The 22,624-nt window shown below is 42.6% G+C and overlaps 3 protein-coding genes across 3 annotated transcripts in view; 1 reads left to right on the top strand and 2 right to left on the bottom strand.

Annotated features, from left to right (window-relative positions):
* Positions 1-22,624, bottom strand: part of bhlha15 (basic helix-loop-helix family, member a15) — a 168,659-nt gene that overhangs the window by 127,168 nt on the left and 18,867 nt on the right. The window lies entirely within an intron of this gene.
* dlx3b (distal-less homeobox 3b) lies at positions 273-2,811 on the top strand. The gene is made up of 3 exons (XM_055021151.1): positions 273-818; positions 1,483-1,667; positions 1,863-2,811. Exons 1-3 carry the CDS (start codon positions 476-478, stop codon positions 2,178-2,180), a joined length of 846 nt encoding a protein of 281 aa, XP_054877126.1. The 5' UTR covers positions 273-475; the 3' UTR covers positions 2,181-2,811.
* On the bottom strand, positions 9,430-12,232 carry dlx4b (distal-less homeobox 4b). Its single transcript, XM_055021152.1, has 3 exons — positions 11,616-12,232; positions 10,965-11,161; positions 9,430-9,936 (listed from the first exon to the last, which is right to left on the bottom strand). The coding sequence occupies exons 1-3, from the start codon at positions 11,935-11,937 to the stop codon at positions 9,676-9,678; spliced, it is 780 nt and encodes a 259-aa protein (XP_054877127.1). The 5' UTR covers positions 11,938-12,232; the 3' UTR covers positions 9,430-9,675.

The following is a 22,624-nucleotide window of genomic DNA, read 5'->3' on the forward strand; positions in this document are numbered from 1 at the left end:
GGGGGGGGTCAGATCGGTGCTGACCTCGTTTCAACGTGTGCAGAGCCCGCGCGGCTCGCAGGTAAACGTTCAGAAAAATGAGTTTATGGGGGGCAGCGAGTGCATATGCGCCCCCGGCTGAAGGCTGGGTTCCATCAAGACTGCGCCCGGAGCGCAGAGGGAGGAGGGGGCAGGGGGAGAAGGGGGAGGGAGGGCAGCCAATAGGAAGGCGGATAGCAGCTCAGCTCTTTATAACTCTGCGCCTCAGAGGCTGAGCGATGCCATTAGAAAGTTTCTGCAGCTGGAAGAGTTTCAGTGGACTATATCCTCAGCAACACCCTCGGAGTGCACAACACTGCTGCTCCTGACGCGACACCTCAGAGCTAATCAATCCATCAGGAGGGGGTGGGGGGGAGGACTGATTTTCTTCTTCTTCTTCGTGTTTTTATTTTTTGTCTTCCTTTTTGCTTTAACAATCCGGAGCGTCTCTTTCATCATGAGCGCCGGTCAGAGCTACGAGAAGAAGATCGCGAGTATTCTGACGGACCTCCCTGGATCTATGGGCTGCCACCCGAGCTCCAAGGACTCCCCGACTCTCCCCGAGTCCTCGGTGACGGACATGGGCTACTACAGCGGGCAGACGGCCCACGGCCACCACGAGTTCTACCAGAGCCAGGCGTACGGACAACCCGTGAACTCTTACCACCACCAGTTCAACTTGAACGGGATGGGAGCGGCGGGAGCGTACGCGACCAAGTCCGAGTATCCCTACACGAACAGCTACAGACAGTACGGACATTACAGCAGAGATCACCTGCAGGCCTCGCCGCCCGGATCAGGTAGGCGACAAACACAGACCCCCCGCTGCTCCCCTCCGGCCGCAGCTCTGTGCGCTTCCACTGGGTTTCAGTCCAAAATGTCCTCAGATGGTTTCGGGACCGATTCCCTCTTAGAGTTTTTGGTAAATAAAAAAGACAGAATTTTAAAGGAAATTGCAAAATCTGTTAGAACTGTTTAACTGAATGAAATAAAAGTTTAGAACGTAGTTAGATGAAACTTTGATTAGGCCGTGCTGTAAAAACCATTCATTAGGAGCTGTAAGAACAGAGACTAAATTAAAAATTTCACTGAGCTGCTTTGCTCGGTTGAAAATTATATTTCATGGAATTTTTACGCTTAGTTTTAGTTTTTTTAAAAAATACTTATATATATTTTTTTGTTTGTTTTTATTTTTTTATTTGTTTAATAATTTTTTTATTTCGTCAAACGTTATCAAATTTTTATAAATATCTAATTTCTATTCTTCATTTTATTTTAGTGACTGACTAAAAATAAATAAATACAATTCTGACATTTAAACTCGCTTCGCACAGAGTTCAGGCTTAACTCACTGTTCCCGTTTACCTTCTCTCCTCTTTATATTTTTGTCTCATCAGTTATGATGTGCGATCACTTTGATTCATTTTTTTTTCTTCTTTTTTTTTTTGCCGTAAAATTTTACAGTCAAAGAAGAACCAGAGCCGGAGGTCCGCATGGTGAACGGAAAGCCCAAAAAGATCCGCAAGCCGAGGACGATCTACTCCAGCTACCAGCTGGCGGCCCTGCAGAGGCGCTTCCAGAAGGCGCAGTACCTGGCGCTGCCCGAGAGAGCGGAGCTGGCGGCGCAGCTGGGCCTCACCCAGACTCAGGTGAGCCTGATTTACAGCCTCCACGAAAAACTTCCCCCACGTGCTCAAAAATGTAATAAAACATGTTTGGATAAAAAAAATAAAATAAAAAAGAGATACAATTGTGGCGGGTTTTTTTTCTAGCAACATATAGGCTATACATATATATTTTTTAATTTTAGGTCAGTCATTAACTCCTGTTTTTTTTTCTCTCAGGTCAAGATCTGGTTCCAGAACCGGAGATCCAAGTTCAAGAAGTTGTACAAAAACGGCGAGGTTCCCCTGGAGCACAGTCCCAACGCCAGCGACTCCATGGCCTGTAACTCCCCGCCCTCCCCCGCCGTCTGGGACGGCAGCAGCACCCCTCAGAACACGCCGATCAGCCGGCCTCAGGTGCCGCAGCCGGCGCACAGCTCGTCGCCGCCCTACCTGGAGGATTATACCAACCACTGGTACCAGCAGGGATCGCACCTACAGCATCCGGGCACCGTGCACCACCCGGTGCCGCAGCAGAGCGTGGGAGCCGTTTACTAACTCGGACTCGGCCGCAGACCCACGTGGCGTTTCACGCGTCCTCCCCACAGTGACTCTGCAGAGCGAAACTCCAATGGAGAGGAGACCGGAAACCAAACACTGCTCTCTGCCTCTGGATGTCCGCAGACACGTTTCAGAGCTGGACTTCCAGATTTTTATTTTTTAAAGCACATAAGGGATTTCTAATCACTTCTGGCAGCATATTTAAGGGACATCTGGCGTATTTTATTTTTTAAATTATTTATCACCTCTGTCGTATAACCCTTTTGTAAAATGATATGCAAAGTGTCGTTTTTTTTTCTGCCCCCCCCAAAACAAGTAGCCTGAACACAAACTAAATCACAAACTGCTGCAGCCAATCATGCATGTGGGTTGGTTTGTGGAGAACTTTGAAAATAGCAAAAAAAAAAAAAAAAAAAAAAAAAAAAAAAAACTCAGGACATATTTATAAGGATTTGTACAAAAAAATGCTGAAGGTTGTAAATAAATGTTTTTATATAAATATATATGCAGAACCACTATGATCATATTTGAACAAGAGAGAGCACCGCGGTGCTGTTGGACGTTTTTCTATTCATGTAATGAGTCAAACTGTTGCCCTCCTGTCTGATGAATAAAGGTGTTAAATGCTCGCTGTGTCTCGGGCCCTTTTTACACAAACCTGTGGACGTGAAGGTTCGGCTGCAGGACGCAGGACGAGCAGAAAGTGGTTTGGGAATTCAGAGGAGCGTGTTACGTTAATGCGGCAAAATCGGGCCGTGAAAAGACGCCGGTTGTCTGTGATTATTGTCGGCTGACGTTGAAGCCTCCAGTGTTGAGGCAGAATTTCAAATGGATCCGTGGACTGTTGGTGGTTATGAACACAAGAGAAACACGCCAACAACACGTCCACATGGCCGCTGTGTGGAGCACGTGATTCTGTATGAGGATAAAAAAATAAAATAAATAGAAAAACCTCTGAAGCCCTGTGGAAGAAAACCACAAAGACTAAATGCACATATTTATTGTGTAACTTTTTAAATTCGTCCCCACATCTGAAAATCAGACAATCTATAATAATAATAATAATAATAATAATAATAATAATAATAATAATAATAATAATAATGTATTTTCAGTACTCTAGCTGCAGACATGTTGGAGTCAGTGGATTTAATTGCTGTTCTGTTGCCGGATCAAAGGGCACGTTGGCAAGGAGACGGCGAGACGTCACAGACGCACGCGCACCTCTGAGCGTATCGGATGTGAATAAACAACCACGAGCTTCACGATGAAACCATTTAGATTTGAAACTCTACCTTTTAAAAAATACTCAAGGTTACATTTTTTCTTTTATAACTTTGTTTCCACAGGAAGAGGAAATCTTTACAGATTAAAAAAAAAGGCCGTACGACCGGAAGTAGAGGAGGTTTCTCACGTTCTAATTGGAACCTTTGACGTGACCTCGTTGTTCAGACGCCATGACACACTGAGAAAGAAAAGGACAGAAAGCAGCTGCGCTTCTTTAAACTGCCGTCGTTATTAATCCTCGATGCTCCAAACATGATGGACAAACTGCTGAGTGTGACGTCATCCACATGGACCACCAGCGCGCCGTGACACACGGAGAGAAAATGCACCGCGGTGGGTTTTTGATTCATGTAGTATTTTTTTCTCTTCTTTTCTGTGTAATGAGTCGTTTGTGCTGCCAGCAGTTGCTGCAGTGCTGTGCGCTCAGCCGTGGAGGTGTTGCTGTCAGGGTCGTGTCCGGGTCCCGGTGGGCTGCTGAACTGCCCTGTTCAAAATGACTCTGGTCAGTTTGGGAAGATCATTTGATCAATCCTGAGAGGTTGACTTTTTATTATTATTTGTTTTTACTTTTCAACCTCATTCCACTTCAATATTCATATTTAAATAATACTAATAATAATAACTATAAAAATATTTTAATTTCATATACATCATCAGATGACACTTCCAAATCCACTGCCACCTTTATAAACTATTTTTAAACATAAATGGAGATGACCTTTCAGTCTCATCCTTTTTCTGACTTTCACCTTTCGACATATTTTTTTTGTTTGCTCGTTTTTGCAATGTTTTCGGTTTGCGTTTGACTATACTTCTCCAGATGAAGCAGGACACTTTTAACTTTCCCTGAGTTTTTTTTAATAACCTAAAAATATGGCATCTATAGTGCTGATCCAGTGCTGTTCCTGAAGTGGCCTGCTTTTACAGGCAGCACCAGTGATAACTGTTATTACTGCTAATACTGCCAAGGCGTTGAATTATGACACCATTTAAAATTAATTCTGAAATGGGTTCATTGCTGTCAGTCATGTCAAACTTCAAAAGATAATAAACCTGCAAAGGTTTTAACTACTTCATAAAAGGCCATAAAAGAGGTTTATAAAGCGGCTTAAAACGGTGACAAATGTGACTTTAACACTCAATGAAAGCCTTCACACCCTTAAATAAAACATCAAAGTGTTTAAACCTATCAAAACATATCTCCCTAATACTTGGTATCTTTAAAGAAGAAGAAGAAACAAAAAACATTTGTAAATGTCCGGTTGCCACTTTTGTGAAGTTTTTTCGTCCCTTCTGACTTGTATTTTTCTTGGCACCACATTTCCAGCACAACTTTCTTTCTTTCTTTCTTTCTTTCTTTCTTTCTTTCTTTCTTTCTTTCTTTCTTTCTTTCTTTCTTTCTTTCTTTCTTTCTTTCTTTCTTTCTTTCTTTCTTTCTTTCTTTCTTTCTTTCTTTCTTTCTATTTTTTTTACACATTCAGCTACAAACAGCTTAACATTTCAAAACTCCTTAATCCCGTCTCCCAAATGTCCCCTTCTTGTTTTATATCCACTAAACTCAACACCAGTTGTCTATGGCGTCAGTCAGCATGTAAATGTACCCAGTGCTGATTTGACAAAAGCGGCATGATTACTATTACCTTTTGATATCAATGAAATCTCATCACAAAGTCCATGTGATCCCCCCAGTGGCTCCCTCAGTGTGTGTGGGCCTCCCGGACTGCGCGCCGTCAGGGGAGACATTTGTGCCGAGGACAAACATGAATTTGCCAACAAGTGGGATGGGGGCCATCGGGCGGGTCCGTTTGTGTCATCTCTGAACAGTTCAAGTGTGACAGCAGTGGAGGGGCCGTGGATGTGGCTGGGGGAGAGTTGAACTTCAGTGTGACGCTGGACATTTGGGTAAAATTACCAAGGAAAAACGATGTTTCCTTTTATAGAAACAATGAAAAAAATGAACCTCGTGAAAGACATTTACATAAAGACATATACTGACGTGTAAATGTGGTTGAAAAGTGACAATTAAATAACCCAACGACAGAAAGAGGGTTGTCTAATGTCTCCAGTGTCCAGTGGGCTACCACATTATAATGTTTTTTCCATTGCTTAATTAAATATATGAACTTTCCAACCTTTGATTGCCCCGAAACAGAAACGTCCACGAACATGTGGCGTGTTGGAGGGCCACCAATAAAGCCTGTCCCCGTGACCCCTCCCTGCTGTCGACATGGTGGTGTCAGAGCTCGTCTCTCGAGTGCATCTGTGCGGGTTGAGGCAGAGGTCGGCGGCTACGGAAAGACTCCCAGCAGCTGTCCAGGGCCGGGCTCGTCCTCAGCTGCATTAGCATCACTCAGGCTGGTCATTTCTCTGTAAACCTGGGTGAAGTGAAGGGAGGACGGGCCTCGCGGACAGCTGTGGAGTCCTGAACCTTGGCTGACCTCCGTTTTCGGCCAACGCAGGACAAGTCCAGACTGGAGGGGAAGAGAAGCCGCAGCATGCATTATTAGTGTGTTTCTGATGCCTGGCTTGCTTATAGGTCATGCTTATCTAAAAGCCTTCGTTCCACCTCCAGTGTGTAAGTGCAGTGTGGCCCCCAAACCAGAAAGTCACGGCCTGTTTTATGAAACCACACATTCACTTGTCTTCCTGCGGGGAAGCTGCTTACAATTACCCTACATGTCAGATCCTTCAAGTTAATAACAATAATCACCCTGGAGACCTGCTTTGCCATTCACCCATTCACAGCAACAGAGATTTAATAACAAGCTATTTTCCCTCCTATTGCTATCCTGCAATTAAAAGCCATCAGACAGCTCATATCTGATAACCCTGAGCATCTACATCATGGATACAGTCAGAGCTGCCTTTATCAGAAGCCTTCAGCCGTCAGCCCAGCCTTCCATCCGCTCCTCTCAGCTTGTCTATTACACGGGGAAGGCCTTTTCACTTTTGCTTACGTGATAATTGGTCCCCCTCCGTTTGAAAGCTTCCACTCTTCTCTGTCCAACTCCACAGAGCCATTATTCTAATCTGGAGATGTGAAATTGCCTATAATTTTCCCCAATGCCCCCCTCCATCAGCTTGGTTGAGCGTGCAAGCAGCGCTCGCCTCGTCTTCCCGCATGTTTATTAACAAGGCAACATAATGATGAGGAGCGAGGAGGTGAGAAGGGTGCACAAAGAAGGAGATGTTAATATGTCACAAAACTGGTGGTTATGAGAGGAAAGATCAGCTCGGAAAGGGGTTCAAAAACTCGGCGTGCGCTTTGTTCTTCACGGAAACACGGCAGATGGCTGCAGAGCTCGTGGATGAGGGCGCGCTCCTCGGGCGAGGTAAGAGCTGAATGAGTCAGTGTTCTGCTCAGGAAAGGCAGCGACAGCTTCTTAGAAATGTTGTTCTTGCTTGAACTTCACAGCTGAGTCCTTTAAAAAAAAAAAACATGTCAAATTGAAGTTGCATATTTTTGTTGCATGAAGCAGAAAGACATAAGAATAAATATGTTTGTGCTTAGAGTGGATGGAAGTTTGCACTATAATTTTTTTTAAAGGATTAAATATTAGTGATAAAAAATAGGGAATCAAATCTGTCAGTTTGTAGTTTGACCTCCAGGGACGGTTACATTCCAACAGCAATATCTCTCATGTTTGGATTAGAATTTATTTTAAGATCAGGCAATAATTTTTTGTTGACCAGCTCAGGTGCTGTGAAATAAGTGAATAAATAAATTCAGTCACGCTGTTGCAGGACTTGGTGTGGAGAAAGTCTCTGTTGTATCTCATATCCACCTATAACTTGCTAAGTGACGCCTCTAAAGTCAAAATTGCTACACTGAGAAACAAACAGTTCAGTCAGTAAATTTAGTGCATATGTCTGCATGCATTGCATCTGAATATATTTCACTCATTATTTATGAGCACAATTTGCCTCTTCAACAGGTAGAAAACTGATTTCTAATTTTAATATGCTTGTTTGAGCTTTAACGCCGCACTAGATAACAGAAGGTAGAGGGTGTTGTCATATTAGCCACCAAAAATATTCAAATTTCAATCTGTAATAGTTTGTACATTTTATGTTTTGTAATGTTTAGATGCCAAAAATGTTATCAGCTTTGCTGTTTACAACTCATAGCTAAACTCTTTGGTTAGAAATCAGCTGAAGACGTCGGTTGTTTTATTTGTGCAGGTTGGTCTCCAACAAAAAACAAAAAAAAAAGCAAAAAAAAAAATCTACATATATATAAATATATATATATTGGTCACATGAATAATTCACAGCAGCTAAAAGTCTAGAACTTTCAGAAGACTTATGACTGAGAGAGTTTCTGTGTTGGAACACTAATTTAAGTTCATAGACTGGTTTAGCAACAATGCTGATTTCAAAGTCTAACTTGCTAGCTTCTCAAGCCACAGCTAAGCTGCTCTGCACAGCAACAGCTCCGACTCAGCTTGCTGCTTGCTCGCAGGTTCTTGTGCAGCATTAACGAACACAGAAATCCTCTTAATCGGAAACCTTCCACACTTTTAAGTGCAGACGTTAACTCACAAGACAACTCGGACTAAACGATCAAGTTTCCGTTCTCTGCTTTAGCCTGTAGCACAAACGTCAAATTAATATGCCGAATAGCTGACAGAACCAACATGTTTCAAGTGTTGTCTAGTGAAAGCTGTTAATGTTGATGGAAGCTGATCAATTTTCAGTGTTCAGTTTTCAAACAGAATGTGGCGTGAACGATCAAAGCTCATGTTTTATACAATCCAGGATGATTATAGTGATAGCTCTAAAGTCTTCATCAGACCTCTAGCAGAGATCTGTCTGAAAAAAGCTGACATGGCAGCTTGTCTACTAAAAATAGAAAACTTTTTAATTTTTCAGAGTTTTCTGCCTTTCTCTTCTCTCTCTTTTTTTTTATCTTTGGAAGCCAAATGAGTTGAGAAAAAATTATCCTAATTAGCCAGAATTTGAATTAGTTGAGTAATTTTACTCATTCATTTCTGTGTGTTTTAGCTCTTAAATCAAAAATACTTGCTAAAAATCTACACAAACTAATTGGCACGGAGATTTTATTGGTTAAATTCTAACAGTTTGTTTTAACAGTGCCAGAATTGAAGTCAGTGAACTCCCGAGCAGTTACTACTCATATTAGGGTAAACAACTTGGGGAAAACTGCATGCATAGTTTGTTATTCCTCTAATCCCTGTATGTGACATCAGACAAATTGCTCCTAATGTTTGCCAGACAGCCTGAAATGTTCTGGGTGATGAATGAAAAACATAAAAAGAAAGTCACTGGATGGCTCTTTAACGCACTTTTCAGCTTCATTAATCAGAAATCAGCTCTCCATTTAATCAAGAGCACCAGCAAAGATATAAATACCCCAGTCTGAGCCTGATTAAACTGTATGCAAGCAGCAAGAATCGGCAAATCAGTGCGCAGTCTGCTGAAGGGATAGCCCACTCGTTTGTCACTGTATTATGACAGCAGTGATTTTGTTGTTTGAGCTGACTGCTCAACATGCACTCTTCTCCTCTCACGCGAAAAGGAAGGAAAGATTCAAGCGTTTCTTTCCCGATGGAAGAAGAAAAGGCTCATATCCAGCTATTAAAAAAACGACGTGTCAAAGCTGCAGCAAAGCTGCAGCAAACCTCAGCGCGGCGCAGAGTCGGCACCTTGGGTTATATCATTTCACTTTGAAATGAAGGAAAACTGTCAAAGATGAGAGTCAAAGCTTTGATGGAACATCTCAATAAAAAAAAATAAAGCATCTGAACTCCTTCACAAATTATATCGGGATGAAGAAAGTAAAACTAGATTGCGCTGAAATGATTTAAAATCGGTTTTAGAAAACAGCAGTGAGGCGTTTAAAAACAAACTGCCACCAGCAGAATATAGAATATTCTTACAGGAAGCTCTTTGTTTTCTCTCATTCTTTCTGAAATAAATCCAGGCACACATATTTTCACGATGGTTCCTTTATGCAGTGTCTAGTTCAGCTTCAAACACAAAGTCCACATTCTAAGGCTGTGAGGCCGCGCAGGATGACGCTTGAAAACACACACACACATATATGTATATATATATATGTATATATATTTTGCTGCATAAATTGGAATTTGGCAGCAAAAACTGAAGTCAAAATGCACGAGCCGCCGTAAAGTTCATCCTCAGGACAAATGAGTTCATGTCGGCCGCTGGCGGTCCGTTCCCTTCACATCAGCTGCGGCCTCTGCACGGCGTCCTGGTGAGGATGGTGGTGGTGGTTCGGGTACCAGTGGCCAAAGCTGTTCATGTAATTGTTGGGGTGCATGGGGGCTGCTTTGGTCGCCATGGAGACCTCCCAGAGCTGGGGTAAGGCCGGGGAGCAGGGCGAGATGGAGCTGGAGCTGTGGAGGTGCTCCCCCTCTGAGCCGCCGCCGTGTTTCATGATCTTCTTGTACTTGGAGCGCTTATTCTGAAACCATATTTTCACCTAAAAAATATATGAAAAGAAGGATGAAAAGAGTTATTATTATTATTGAGTGGGAAAAAAAAACAAAACTCATTGATTTCTCCAGCAGGTCTTAAGCTTCAGTTACTTTTGTAAATCCCAGTCTTTTTATGAGGATGACAAACATAATAGTTGAGTGACTCCAAACTTCTTAAAACTGAGATCCCCTGGTGTTGGTTGTTTTGTGAAGCCAGTGGTGCGTGACTGGAACAGCTTCAGACCCAGATCAGGAGGATTAAGGAATAAAAACAAGCCTGAGGCGTTGGTGGCAGAATGAGATGCAAATGATTTTACAGATGATGCCAGTTTGATTTCTAACAGTCGATGCAAGAGCTGGAGATGCTGAAGAGCCGAGCTCCGCTTTCTGCAGAGAACTGCAGCAGAAAAAGAAACAAATGAAACAGATCAACTTCTGTTGCTCTGTCTGTCTGTCTGTCTGTCTTTGTTTCTCTTTCCTGTCGAAAGCAAAATAAAACGCGAGGACACCTGAAGATGATTAGTTGACGCTGGCACCTGCTGTTTTATGAGAACACGCGAGAACCAAAGCGCGTGCACGAGACTGGCACCTCCAAACCAATCAATACCCCCTTCCAAAATAATAATAATAATAATAATAATAATAATAATAATAATAATAATAATAATACAAGTCAGTGAATTAATAAATGCATATTTTTGACTGTGAGTAAATTTGGTATTTCTCATTAATTAGGGGGATTTGCGCGTGCGGAGGCCGCGTGTCTAACAGGGAAAAGCAAGCAGCAAATTAAGCCCAGCAGATGAGAGCTGCATTAAAGGATCGAGGCTCCGGTTTGTTCCGCGATCCCTGATAATACTGCCGAATCCAAATGTTTTCCTTTCTTCGGTGAGCAGAGCTCAACATTATTGTTCAAAGCCACATGGCTGCACACGCCTGATCAGCCCACAGTGGAACAAGCCAGCAAGCAGCAGCATCAAACTGCTGACTCGCGGTTGACGCGTGGAGACCAGCGGAGGAGCAGGAAACCCACCTGAGTCTGCGTGAGGCCCAGCTTGGCGGCCAGGTCTGCGCGCTCGGGCAGAGCCAGATACTGGGTCTGCTGGAAGCGCTGGTGCAGAGCCTGCAGCTGCAGGCTGGAGTAGATGGTCCGAGGCTTCCGCATCTTTTTGCCCTTGCCGTTCACCAGACGGACGTCCCGGTTCTCTGTCATCCCGGATTTGTTGGGATCTGAAAGAGACCGCAGGAAAACCCCCAAACAAAAACCAAAGAAAGACAATGAGTAATAAAAACCCCAAACAACATAACAACAACAACAATTATAATATTATTATGATTATTATTAATAATAATATTAATATTAATAACAACAACAATAATAATAATGATAATAATAATAATAATAATAAAGTTTTATCAGACACATTTTGAACTTTTGACTGATGGGTCTAATGCATGACTGCAGGCTGGAGAAAAGGCAGCCGTTTTATTTAAATAGAAAATATTTTCTATTCCATGTTATATATATATATATATATATATATATATATATATATATATATATATATATATATATATATATATATATATATATATATATATATATATATATGAAATCGAGGCCCTCTGAGTCCGCAGTTCCACTCCAGCAGTGATTTCTTTGTTTCTTCTTATTTTTCTCTACCTGTTCTCTCTAGTCTGTGGCTCAGGCCGCCGCCGCCGCTGTGGCCGCTGTGCTGGTAGGAGGTCATGTAGGCGGATGGCGGGTGAGCGTTCACCGTGCCCGGGTAGGCGTATCCCAGCGGGGGGCCGTAGGACGCGTTGCCAGGAAAGGGACTTTCGTGCTGGGAATGTCCCGCGGCGTGGAGGCCATGGACGGGGTAAATGTGCGAGAGTCCCGGGGAGTGCTGCTGGTGCGCCGGGTGTCCGTGGCCGAACTCCAGGAAGGCCGACTTGGAGGGATCGGAGCCGTTCAGACTGTCGGGCATGAAACCCATAGACATCATTTAGCCAAGCGCGAGTCCATAAAGCTGCCGCTCTCAGGAGGAATTCATGACTTTCTGTCAGAAAGCAAAAGAAAACTGGAGCAAGTCCCCGCGTGGATCCACCGCGCCGCTCGAGAGGCAAACATCCACGCAGGACGGAGTCGCGCCGGGCATGTTTTACTGGCAGGTGTCTCTGGGAGGCAGGAGGAGATGAAAAGCGAAAGGTGTCCCGGGTTCAGGTCAGAAGAGGAGCTGACATGGTTCTTCAAACGGTTGGTGCGTGCAGCGCCTCAAACGCGCAGCCCTCCATGGCAGAGCGCTCTGATTGGTCTGCAGCAGTCGGCTGTCACCCGAGCTGCACCATTAACTTCATTAATATGGGATCCAGCCAGGGAACACCTCCTCATTGATCAGTGCATGCATGGATCAGTCCGGGGTTGAGCACAGAGCGAGCAGCTCTCTGATCCACGGCAGAAACATTCAGAAAAGAAAATTTCAATTCGGCAGATTTTAAAGGAGAATCCATATTCTCTCATGGAAAAGTGAAATAACAAATTGACATGAATTTACACACACACAAAAACCCCCAAGCCCCCAAAAAACATTAAAACAAGAACAACCAAACATTTAATGTATTTAATCAAGTTTTTAATTTGACTAAAAAAAAAAAACTCTTGAAATTGTAAATAAAATATAATCTTCAGTCCGCAGTATTTTATTTTCATCATCATTTTATTTGTATTGCTCAAAAACAGATAACATCTGTTTTTGAGCAATATGAATATTTTTAATGAAATGAAAGTTAAAAAACAAATTTGCGTCCCAAACCCCCCCCCCCCCCCCACACACACACACACACGTCATCTGCTTTTTTTCCCCACTTATCAATTTTTTTTCAAATCTACAAATCAATTCATTCTATATCAGTTATTTCATACATTCATCTCCAGAACAAATTTATATTAGCTAAAAATATTTTCCTTAAAGAAAAAAACGTGATATTTTGTTTGAGTTGAAGTCATTTTTGAATATTGTTCAGGGCTTCGACTGTACGCTTTTCTTTTTTATGGTATTTAGATTCCACTAAATAATAGAATCCATGAAATGATGAAGATTGCGTCAGAATGATCTAAACCTTTTACAGTTATTATAGTTTAGTTATTTAGTGTATTCATGCATTAGATCAGTATTTAGCCATTTGCAACGCAAAATGTTCTTTTGATATAAAATGTATTTTTTGTGTAATTATTGTCAGTGTTTTTATTTGTTCTACTTTAAACATTATTTCTTTGTTCAGTTTTTCTTCCAAAATATTTGCTTTCATACACTCTTTCAATTTTACATAATTATTGCCTATTGCTAAATATTACATATCTTCTTTGTGCAGTCATTCTGTCAGTGATTTTTATCAGATGAAAGTACACAGGCAGAAAACATTAAATAATATGCAAATAAGGTTCATATTTTACAACTATTTGATGCATTGCATGTCATTTGTAATACTAAATAAATAAATAAATAAATAAATAAATAAATAAGATAATGGTGGCTAGCACAGATCCCTGTGGCACACCACAACTGACCATCAGTAAATCAGAAGCAGCAACATTCATTTCTCCATGTTGATGTTTCAGGTTTTGCCTTGTTCCACTGTTAATATGCTGAGTTTGCAGAAAGTCTTCTTCAAATCTATGATTATGTCTTAAGACAGCAGGAGCAAAACTATGCAAAAGTGCAAACAATGTTTCGGTTTAATGAAAGAAATATGACCCATATAACTCATTAGTTACTATTTCTATTTAGAATTAGTGGAAGTGGGGAGGAAACTGCAGTCGCAGCAGTGAAGAATGCCCCTGTGTTCACCTCTCAGCCTGGATTTACACTCTTTGGAGGGCTGAACAAATCCACAGGTGGAGAAAAATTCCCCCACAGCGCCTGGACGCACCGTCACATCGTGTCCCGGCTTATTCAGATACCTCCTCTGCTCTAAAATAAATCACTCGGCCCACGATTTGTGCTGCAGCGAAATTACTAACAGAACTTTGGTGGGTTGAGCGGCAGCACCGAGCCGCTGTCCAACCCCGTCATTTTGGTCATGTCCTACCCTGTGTGCTGCTACTGGGAACCCCGTGGCATCAAACAACCGTCCTCCCAAGAAGAGGAGGGGGCGGTTGAACAGTTTCCAAGCGTTTAAGATGGAACAAAGCCGCAAATTATTATCACTGTAAAAAATTTAGCCAACTTAGAGGGAAGGGGGGAGATGATTGTGGGCGACAAATTTCTGACTTCATCCATATGAGGCCTTGTAGATGTAACCCAAACCCGTGGCTGTGGGAACGGTGGGAATACACTGGGACAAACTAGTCTCTGCGTGACGTTTTGTTCAGCAGAACACTGTGAGCTGAAATTCCATTTCAGACGCATGCATTAAAAGCAACATAGAACTCTTTGAAGACCGGGAAGACTATAGTGGCTGTCCTGAGGCGTCTTCGACATTTGAAAGCACAGGAACCAGACTGTGACAGCCAAACAACGTGCAGAGGAGGTGTTGGGACAGAGGCGCTGGGGTGAGCAGGATTTTTTAAATGTATTTTTAAGGCTTGTAATTATGTCAGCATTACGGGTGGAGAACAAAGATGATCCCTGCAGTCATGATGCAGGGCTGTGCAGGACCTGGCCCCGGTCGTTGCCCTGTCAACACACCCCGAAAAGGGCTGGAAGTGTGTAACAGTCATAGGCCTGAATGCAGGTCAGACTTTCTGGCGTCTGTTGGCTGCAAAGTTGGCACGGTTCATACAGCTGCTGGAGGTGTGTTTGATAGAGGTGCTCTCTTTCTCTCTCTCTCTCTTACACACACACACACACACAGACACACACATACGCACACACACAGACACACACACACACACACACACACACACACACACACACACACACACACACACACACACACACACACACACGCACACACACACACACACGCACACACACCAGTTGATGCAGAGTGACAGCATTCTTTGCGTAGAAACTAAAAGCACATTCCCATGCAACTGCTGCAGCTGTGATCTTCCTCTCTGGTGCGTCATGTTCTACAAGTAACCCCCTGTTGCTGGGGCCGAGCTCAGGCTCCCACCATGGACACATACGCAGCCCTGCATGTCCCTCCTGATGCAGGACGTTACCATGATTTCTAAAGTAAAGGTGCATCTCTGTGAAACAAGCTACGAGAAGCAGGAAGGTATCCATTTAATCGCACACCAAGTCTGGATATGATTATAAAGCTGATAAAGCCTGTCCAATTTGAATGAGTGTGAATATCCTTTCTGTTCTCTTACTACTTTTTGTTGTGTATGGAGGGGAAAAAAAACCTTGACTGGCAGTGAAACACACTAAACAAGGCGGCTGTCAGTCCTTTATGCATCAACAAAGCCGAGGCAAACAAAAGGGCTGACATTTTTCTATGACTGTTTTCTGCTGCAGGCTAAAGGAGCTGAGGAGGAGCCGCAGTGAGGGCAGAGGATGATCGGTCCTAATCTGTCCTCCGGGCGTCTTCACACTGCATCACTCATGCTTCCATCGGCCCCAGTCCCATTCCTCAAGTGCAGCCATTTTTATCTGCAGAAATAGTTCTGAGTCTGCTGGCATGTTGGGCCGAGGGCTCGAAGAGTTCAGCAGAATCGAATCATCACTTCTGCAGACTAATGTTTTTCTTTCCTTTTTTTTTTTCTACATTGTGACTTATCTGATGAAAAACAGGAATATGTTAATAATGTTCTTCTGGAATCTTGCTTTACACTGCGAGTGACAAGTTCATTACCAAAGAAGAATCCAATTAATTCCATGAACTGGTTCCTGTTTCCTCATAGAAATGTATTTAAAAGTCTTAGTTGGAGTTTAATAATGTGATTTTCTGATTAACAACTAGATTTTTCATTTATTGTTTTATTTTATGCACTCAGTTTAATTTATGATGTGAGATATTTTCTGTTTTTTTGTGTTTTTGTCACCATTTATTCTTTGACCTGCAAAATGCTGCAACTGCTGATTATTATGGTGAATATTAATATTAGTTAATATTAATATCCATCTATTCTTAACATACACTGCTGTGACAATTTTCTTTATTTTGAGTTTAATCTTCAGATAAACATATCAGTAATCAGTCATTCCATTGTTTAATGTTTTTTATTATTGTTAATTATAATAATGAACAATATCATATTCAAATATTCATACATATAATATGTTCTATGTAGCTACTAGAAAAAAACCCAAAAATATAAATTTAATAAGAAAACAAAGACATATTTGATCTTATATTTCATATATTATATATATCTAAAGTCAGATTCAAATAACCCATCGCTTTGTTTCTGTCAGTGCAAAATAAAGTAACACCATAAACATTAATGTTTGCAAATATCGGGACTTTGTTCATTACTATTATTATTATTGTTTCATTTTCTTTCTGTTTAATTTTTGCTGCAGTGGTTGTCAGGCAGCGACGCTCACAAAACTCATGACTGGCTGAATGAAGGTCCAACGGTAATGAATTAAAAAAGAGAAGAAGTAGAAAACAAAAAAAAAGAGAAAAATCTGGATTCTATTTACCGTAATCGTAAAGTCAAGTCCGTGGTGGTGAGTGGTGTCACGCGGGGGCAGCTGAGGAACACGCCGTCATTAGTCTAAACTGCACAGGGTTTGGTGTTTTGTGGAATCTCCTGGTAAGGCCTCTACAGGTAGGGTTACAGGCCAGCAGCCTTCCCTCAACCGGGGGGGCGTGGAGGGGACGGCACCGGCACCGCTTTGGGGCCTACAACTCTGGGCTCCACAAGCAGCTGTGTGTCTGCTCCACATCTGGAAGGAGGAACCCTGTCTGGGACCATACCCTTGGTGTTTACAGCCATGTTGTTTTTTCACACTCGCATTAAAAAAAAAAAAGAAGAGAAAAAAAATCTCGCCAAAAAAACACATTCCAGACTCATGCAGCTCAACATGGGAGAAAAACTATAGGCGATTTTCCACTGTAAATCGTGTTACAGAGCATCAAGAGGGAAATGGGAGGGAGACAACAAAACGCTTCAGCTGCTCAGGAGAGAAGGGGACAAAGTGTGTGAATCAGCTGAACTGAAGCAGCGGCATCTCATGCTGCTGCACAGCTTCTGAGGACTTTATCACAGCATCACATCAGGATTTCCTTCAAATCATCCACCATGATGGAAGTCAGAGTGAACAGTCTATGTGTTTGCTCATTTCTGACAAACCACACATGTGCGGATGAGAAAGCTGTTCAGAGAGAATAAAACTGTCATCACTTTCTGCTCTTTCTTTATGTAAGGTGGGCTGACAGGTGGAGGTGCCAATGTTAAACACAAAGATTTACCCAGGTGAATCACACACACACACACACACACACACACACACACACACACACACACACACACACACACACACACACACACGCAGACACACAATAACACTAGGTTGAAGACCGGTTTACCAGGTCCCAGGATTATCCATCTGAAGTTACCAGCCCCTCTGGTAACGTGAAGCCCCCTCTTTTTATGCTCTGCAGGGTGTGAGGGTGGGATGCCAGTGGGAAAACACTCCGCATGCTGTGTGCCGGCAGCGGGACGGGTCATCGCCGAATTGTTTCCAGGTTAAGTGACACGGCTGCAGATCATTAACATCTATCTCCTGACATGCATAATGATCATAAAGAAATGACTTTCAGTGGAAAGACAAATGCCATCGCAGGTTTTTGGTTGAACAGTACACAATCTTACCCATCTGCAGACGATACACTAAAGATATTTTTGAAAGTGGATAAATATTTGGTTGCACACAGAGCTTTCACAGCTGTGAGGTCAAAGCCTTTTCTTTATGGCTCTTCAATGAGAACAACTTGACAGGATCAAGTTCAGCTCCTGACAACAAGGCCTGACTCTGTCAAGTGTTAAGTTCCATTGTGACCTACAATGGAACACAAAGGCCCAACAGGGCCCAGCAGCTAACATGCTCCCTATCAGGTTCCCAGAAGAAGAAGAAAAAAACTTGGCAAATGGACATGTGCATGTATTTAGGTTTGAAACGCCTGATAATGTTTGAAAGTTTTACAAAATAAGGGTCTTTAAGATGCTAAGTAGCCTCAGGTTTTCACCACCGGACAGAGACTCAACCAATGAAAGCTGTTTTAGTGAACACACATCAGCGGTTCTGGAGAACTGATTGCTCTCTTACATAACAAAACACAGAAAAAGTGAAAAGTAGAGTTAAACTCAGCAAATTTAATGACGTCTTCAAGTTGATTAGTTAAAAAAATAAAATAATAAAAAAATAAATCTCTCCAAACATAGATTTACATATTCATCAGTTTGACTGTGTGTGATCCTAAAATTTGTGCAATTTAAGTAATACACAACATGACTTACGGTACTCAGTAGTTATGGACACCTGTTGCACATTTACTGAGAGGAAAACTTAGGATGAAAAACACTGAAACTTTTGTGAAGATCCCTACAAAAACCTTTGGCCTTGTTGAAAAAAAATTACTTTAAATATTTGTTTTTCTTCTTAGACATTTTTGATCTGTACCAACGGCCTTTCCTTAGTTCCTTAGTGGCCAAGAATGTTTTTCAAAGAGCCATGCTTTAGTTGGTGACAATAATCCAGATATTAAAGAAATCTAAATTTGAAAGTCAAGCATGGCTAAAGCAGTGCTGAGCTAAACATTCTCACAAAGCTTGTTGTCTTCCACCCACTTTACATCCTCTAACTTGCATTGGTGATTGATCATACAAGGTGATTGATCAATATTTCAGATGGGCAAACCAAAGATCAGAAGCATAAACAATGCAAACAGGGTGCAGTTAAAAATGATCAGAAAATAATATACTTTTTTTTTCTATAAATGACATCAGAAAAAATTTAGCTAACTTCGTAATTCATGAATGACCTACAAAATAAATTGGTTTGTAATGGGCATGAATCAGAGGCAGAAACTGAGAGGGACAATGCCTGGAGTACAAAACGAAGGAACAATTGACGAAGAGGAAAGTCGACATAGAACCAACGCCTGGACAGAATCAAAACATTCTGCTGCAGTTTTCAGTTTTGCTAGGAAGGCAGATCCGTCTGATTAAATCGGAAAGATCTGCAAGATCCTGGATTCCATAGAAACAAGTTTAAAGATGTTCCAAACAAAACAAAATAAAACAAATAAAAAAAACAAGAGGCGGGTCTGGAGTCCCCACCCCTTGTTTGGGAAGAATTGACTAACTTCTTTGAAAGTGACTAACCAACTTGTTCATTTAGTTTAACACTAACCATGTGATCCAGTATTTATCTGCAGGGTACCTGTGGTTGCAAGTGAAATGAAACTAAAGACAAGTTAACTGTAATATTCAGCTCCAGAGCAAATTGTAGCAGCTCCAGTGACCCTGGCTTCATGGAAACATTCTGCTGCAGTGCTTCAGGTGGTTAACCTTGTCATATTAAAGTGTTTGTCTCTGGAGGGCCAGACAACGGAGGGCGGCATTCAAGAAAGACATCTCCCCCTCACACCCGCCATACCCCAAGCTCAGATCAATGGAGTGTCAGAGGCTGCCTGAAGCCTGCCAGGGAACATCAAAGCCTCCCATACTCACTCAGTGCATCTTTGAACCTCACCAAAGCCACGCCCTCCCAGCTCCCCTTCCTGCCTGCATCCATGCGCCACCGACTGCCAAACATTCCAGGAGAAGGAGAGAGGGAGAACACAGAGAAAGTGCTTCACAGATTTTGTTGTTGCTTTTCGTGTTGTCTTGTCTGAAAAACGCAGTGGTTCAGATGGTGCCATGTTATGGCGAGGGGACGGCCCAGATCTGAGCAAGCCCATTTCCAAGGGGGTGGGGGGCCCATCAGAACCCGGCCAAGATGGATGGCTGTGGAAGAGCGACCTGAGGCAGAGATCAAAGTCAGACAGGATGCATACACCTCAGCATTTAACTCTTCCATGTCTTGCCTCTTTTACACAAGTCACGCCAGTCCCTGCCCTCTGGGTGCCAAACGCTACTACCGTCAAACATCACTGGACAAAAGGTAGATCAGTCTAAAATGAAGTGATATATAAACTTGCCCTTTATTTTATTTATTCAGTTTCCACCATTTCACTATGAGGATCTTTTCTTTTCACAGAGGAGCCCAGCAGTGGCAGCTATTTGCATTCCAGCTGTAAGAGATCGGACAATTAAGCCATTTCCCCTCCAATCTATCTCCTGCCAGCCAGTCATCCCGGCATCCCGGGACATCAATGGGAAGCCCAGCTGCACAGCTCATGTGTGCCAGGCTGTGGGACGAGAGAGAGAGGAGAAGATTGGGGTTAAAACCTCCCCTGGCCCCAGATTGGCTCCATACCTGGGTCAAAGCTCTGCCAAGCCAACAGCTGTTGCCAGACAGAAGTTCTCACCCCATCTGTGAAAGCACAAGTCTGTTTCTGGCTTTCACTCATTTGTTTTCTTTAAGACTTGAGGTTAAAACTCTGTATTTCAGACTTAATACACTGCACATGAGAGCATGGCGCTAAAGCAGTTGAAGCAATGGGTTAATTTTACCCAGGTCCGAGTTATTTCCCTGTGCTTTCTCCCCCTGCAGGCAATCTTAGACTGGCCACTCCAAAATCAATTAGCTAAATCAGATTTCACAAAAGTAGTCGGGTTCTGCTTTCAGTCCAGTGGCCATGGGGCCTCAGGTGTCATAAAATCAGCTTAAAGTTGCAGGCAGTGGGGTTTGGTTTTACTTAGGTCAGATTAAAACCAACAAAGAGCCACAGATATCTCACCACACCTGAGCGACTTGCTCCTCAATGGTCTTTAGCTCGGAGGAGCTTTGCTCTTTCTGGGCCGTTGCAGGCACTGATCCCAGTGACTGTCCAGAACTTTGGTCATAATTGCAGAGTCATCCTGTGACAGGGACTTCCATCTCCACCGCTCCTCCGCTGAGCTCAGGTGATCAATCATTTACATGTGTAATGAGGAGCAGGTGTCAAAACAGAAACTGTACCCTCTCTCTGGGACCCTGTGTGTGTGCCGGCCCAACGTCAGACTTGGCACGCTGGAGGTAAACAGGCTCAGGGAGGAGGACACAGAGGAAAACAGCAGGAGAAATCAGATGCTGACAAAATCAGCTTCCTCTTATGTTTAATGACCAACGTATGAACATGCACTCACCTGACACTTTATTAATCCCGTCTTACCAGAGCCAGGTATGTTACTGTAGGTCAATGTGCTGCAAACAGCCCCCATGCTATTAAGAGCATTTTAGCTAACATTAACATTTCATATAATTTTTTAATAAAAAGTTCAACTTAACATATTGAAAGAAGTAAAAAACATTTTGTCAATAAATCAATGATAGCCAAGATACAGATTATAGCATTTAAACTAGCACTCGCACTTTAGCTCATTTTAGCTTATAAAGAGTTTTTTGCTGTGTTTATTTATTGATTGAATAAAGAACCGTATTGTATTGAGAACCATGCACAGCTTGGCAGGACCTTTGGAAATTTCTTTATAATTTTTGTAGTAGGTCAATTAATTTAATGTGCTTTCAGAACCATTTCTTAGAGAGTTTGTTCTATATTGATATGATAGCATCATGGAACTGCTGCAGATTTGACTGATCCACATCCATGAGTAATACACCACATCCCAAAGATGCTCTGATTAAGATCTGGAGACTTTCTAACACAGTGGAGTACCGTGGACTTATTGTCATCGTTTGAGATGATCTGAGCTTTGGTCCATCTACTGTTGGGTTCTCCAGTTATCTCAGTTGTATCATCTTCCTTCATATAGAACCACACAGTTTTTTTTTTGCGTTGTGATTGATTCACTCCAAAAAGCAAAGTGTACAAAACCAACTTTTCCCCCCCAGTGTTTGTTTAGGACAGCTTTGTACTCTCCAGGTCAAATGAAGACAATTACTGTTGACAAAGTAGCTGTTGGTCGACAGCAACAATAACAGAGGAGCTACTCTGCTTCTGTTTGACTCAAGTGGCTCAATTGACCATAGAGTGGCTGAGAAGTCAAGCATCTGAGGTCATAACAAAGGATTACAAAGCAACAACAAATATTCAGTTGTAATGTGATTTGATTTATTGTGGCTACACAAGAATGAGGAACTGAAACTGGATTTCAGACTATGTTAATCTGCCCATAACACAACAGCAGAAATGAGTTGGCATTAACAAGCTGCAAAAGCAAATACCTCAACAGGTCCCAAGCTTTCCCACACTCCGTAACAGAGTGTGTGCGCGCGTGTGTGTGTGTGTGAGGGGGTTTGGGGGTGGTAGTGCTCATACCCAGGCAGGATAATGCAGAAATACCACTGCTCAATAATACATCTGTCACCTGAGGGGCATAGGTGTGGTGCTGCAGGGTTCAGGAAGGGGGGTGGGATATGTGCAGGCTACCGCGACTTATGTGGACTCATCCAGCCACCACCTCATCGCCCGGAGGGTGGCGGAGGGTGGGTGGGTGGGGGTGAACAGGCATTTAAAAGAGCATGTCTGGGGCCTAAGTTTAGTGTCTCCCAGTGCAGAGTGGCTGAGCTTTGAAGAGGCAGGTCTAGTAATGAATTAGAGTATTGTCTTCTTGTGAGTCGAGGCCTCTGGGTGGGACACGACATCAAAGAAGGATGAACTTTATTAGCTGCTGCACCAATTGAGGTA

Source organism: Poeciliopsis prolifica, unplaced genomic scaffold (genome assembly GCF_027474105.1).
Source record: "Poeciliopsis prolifica strain line A6 unplaced genomic scaffold, Auburn_PproV2 SCAFFOLD074, whole genome shotgun sequence".
NCBI lineage: Eukaryota > Metazoa > Chordata > Actinopteri > Cyprinodontiformes > Poeciliidae > Poeciliopsis > Poeciliopsis prolifica.

Excerpts from the sequence above, each read along its gene's own strand:
- dlx3b (XM_055021151.1), top strand. The coding sequence starts at position 476 with ATGAGCGCCGGTCAGAGCTACGAGAAGAAGATCGCGAGTATTCTGACG. Across the intron at positions 819-1,482 it reads GGCCTCGCCGCCCGGATCAG|TCAAAGAAGAACCAGAGCCG; the intron begins GTAGGCGACAAA and ends AAAATTTTACAG. Across the intron at positions 1,668-1,862 it reads TGGGCCTCACCCAGACTCAG|GTCAAGATCTGGTTCCAGAA; the intron begins GTGAGCCTGATT and ends TTTTTCTCTCAG.
- dlx4b (XM_055021152.1), bottom strand. The coding sequence starts at position 11,937 with ATGATGTCTATGGGTTTCATGCCCGACAGTCTGAACGGCTCCGATCCC. Across the intron at positions 11,162-11,615 it reads CCACAGACTAGAGAGAACAG|ATCCCAACAAATCCGGGATG; the intron begins GTAGAGAAAAAT and ends GGTCTCTTTCAG. Across the intron at positions 9,937-10,964 it reads TGGGCCTCACGCAGACTCAG|GTGAAAATATGGTTTCAGAA; the intron begins GTGGGTTTCCTG and ends TATATTTTTTAG.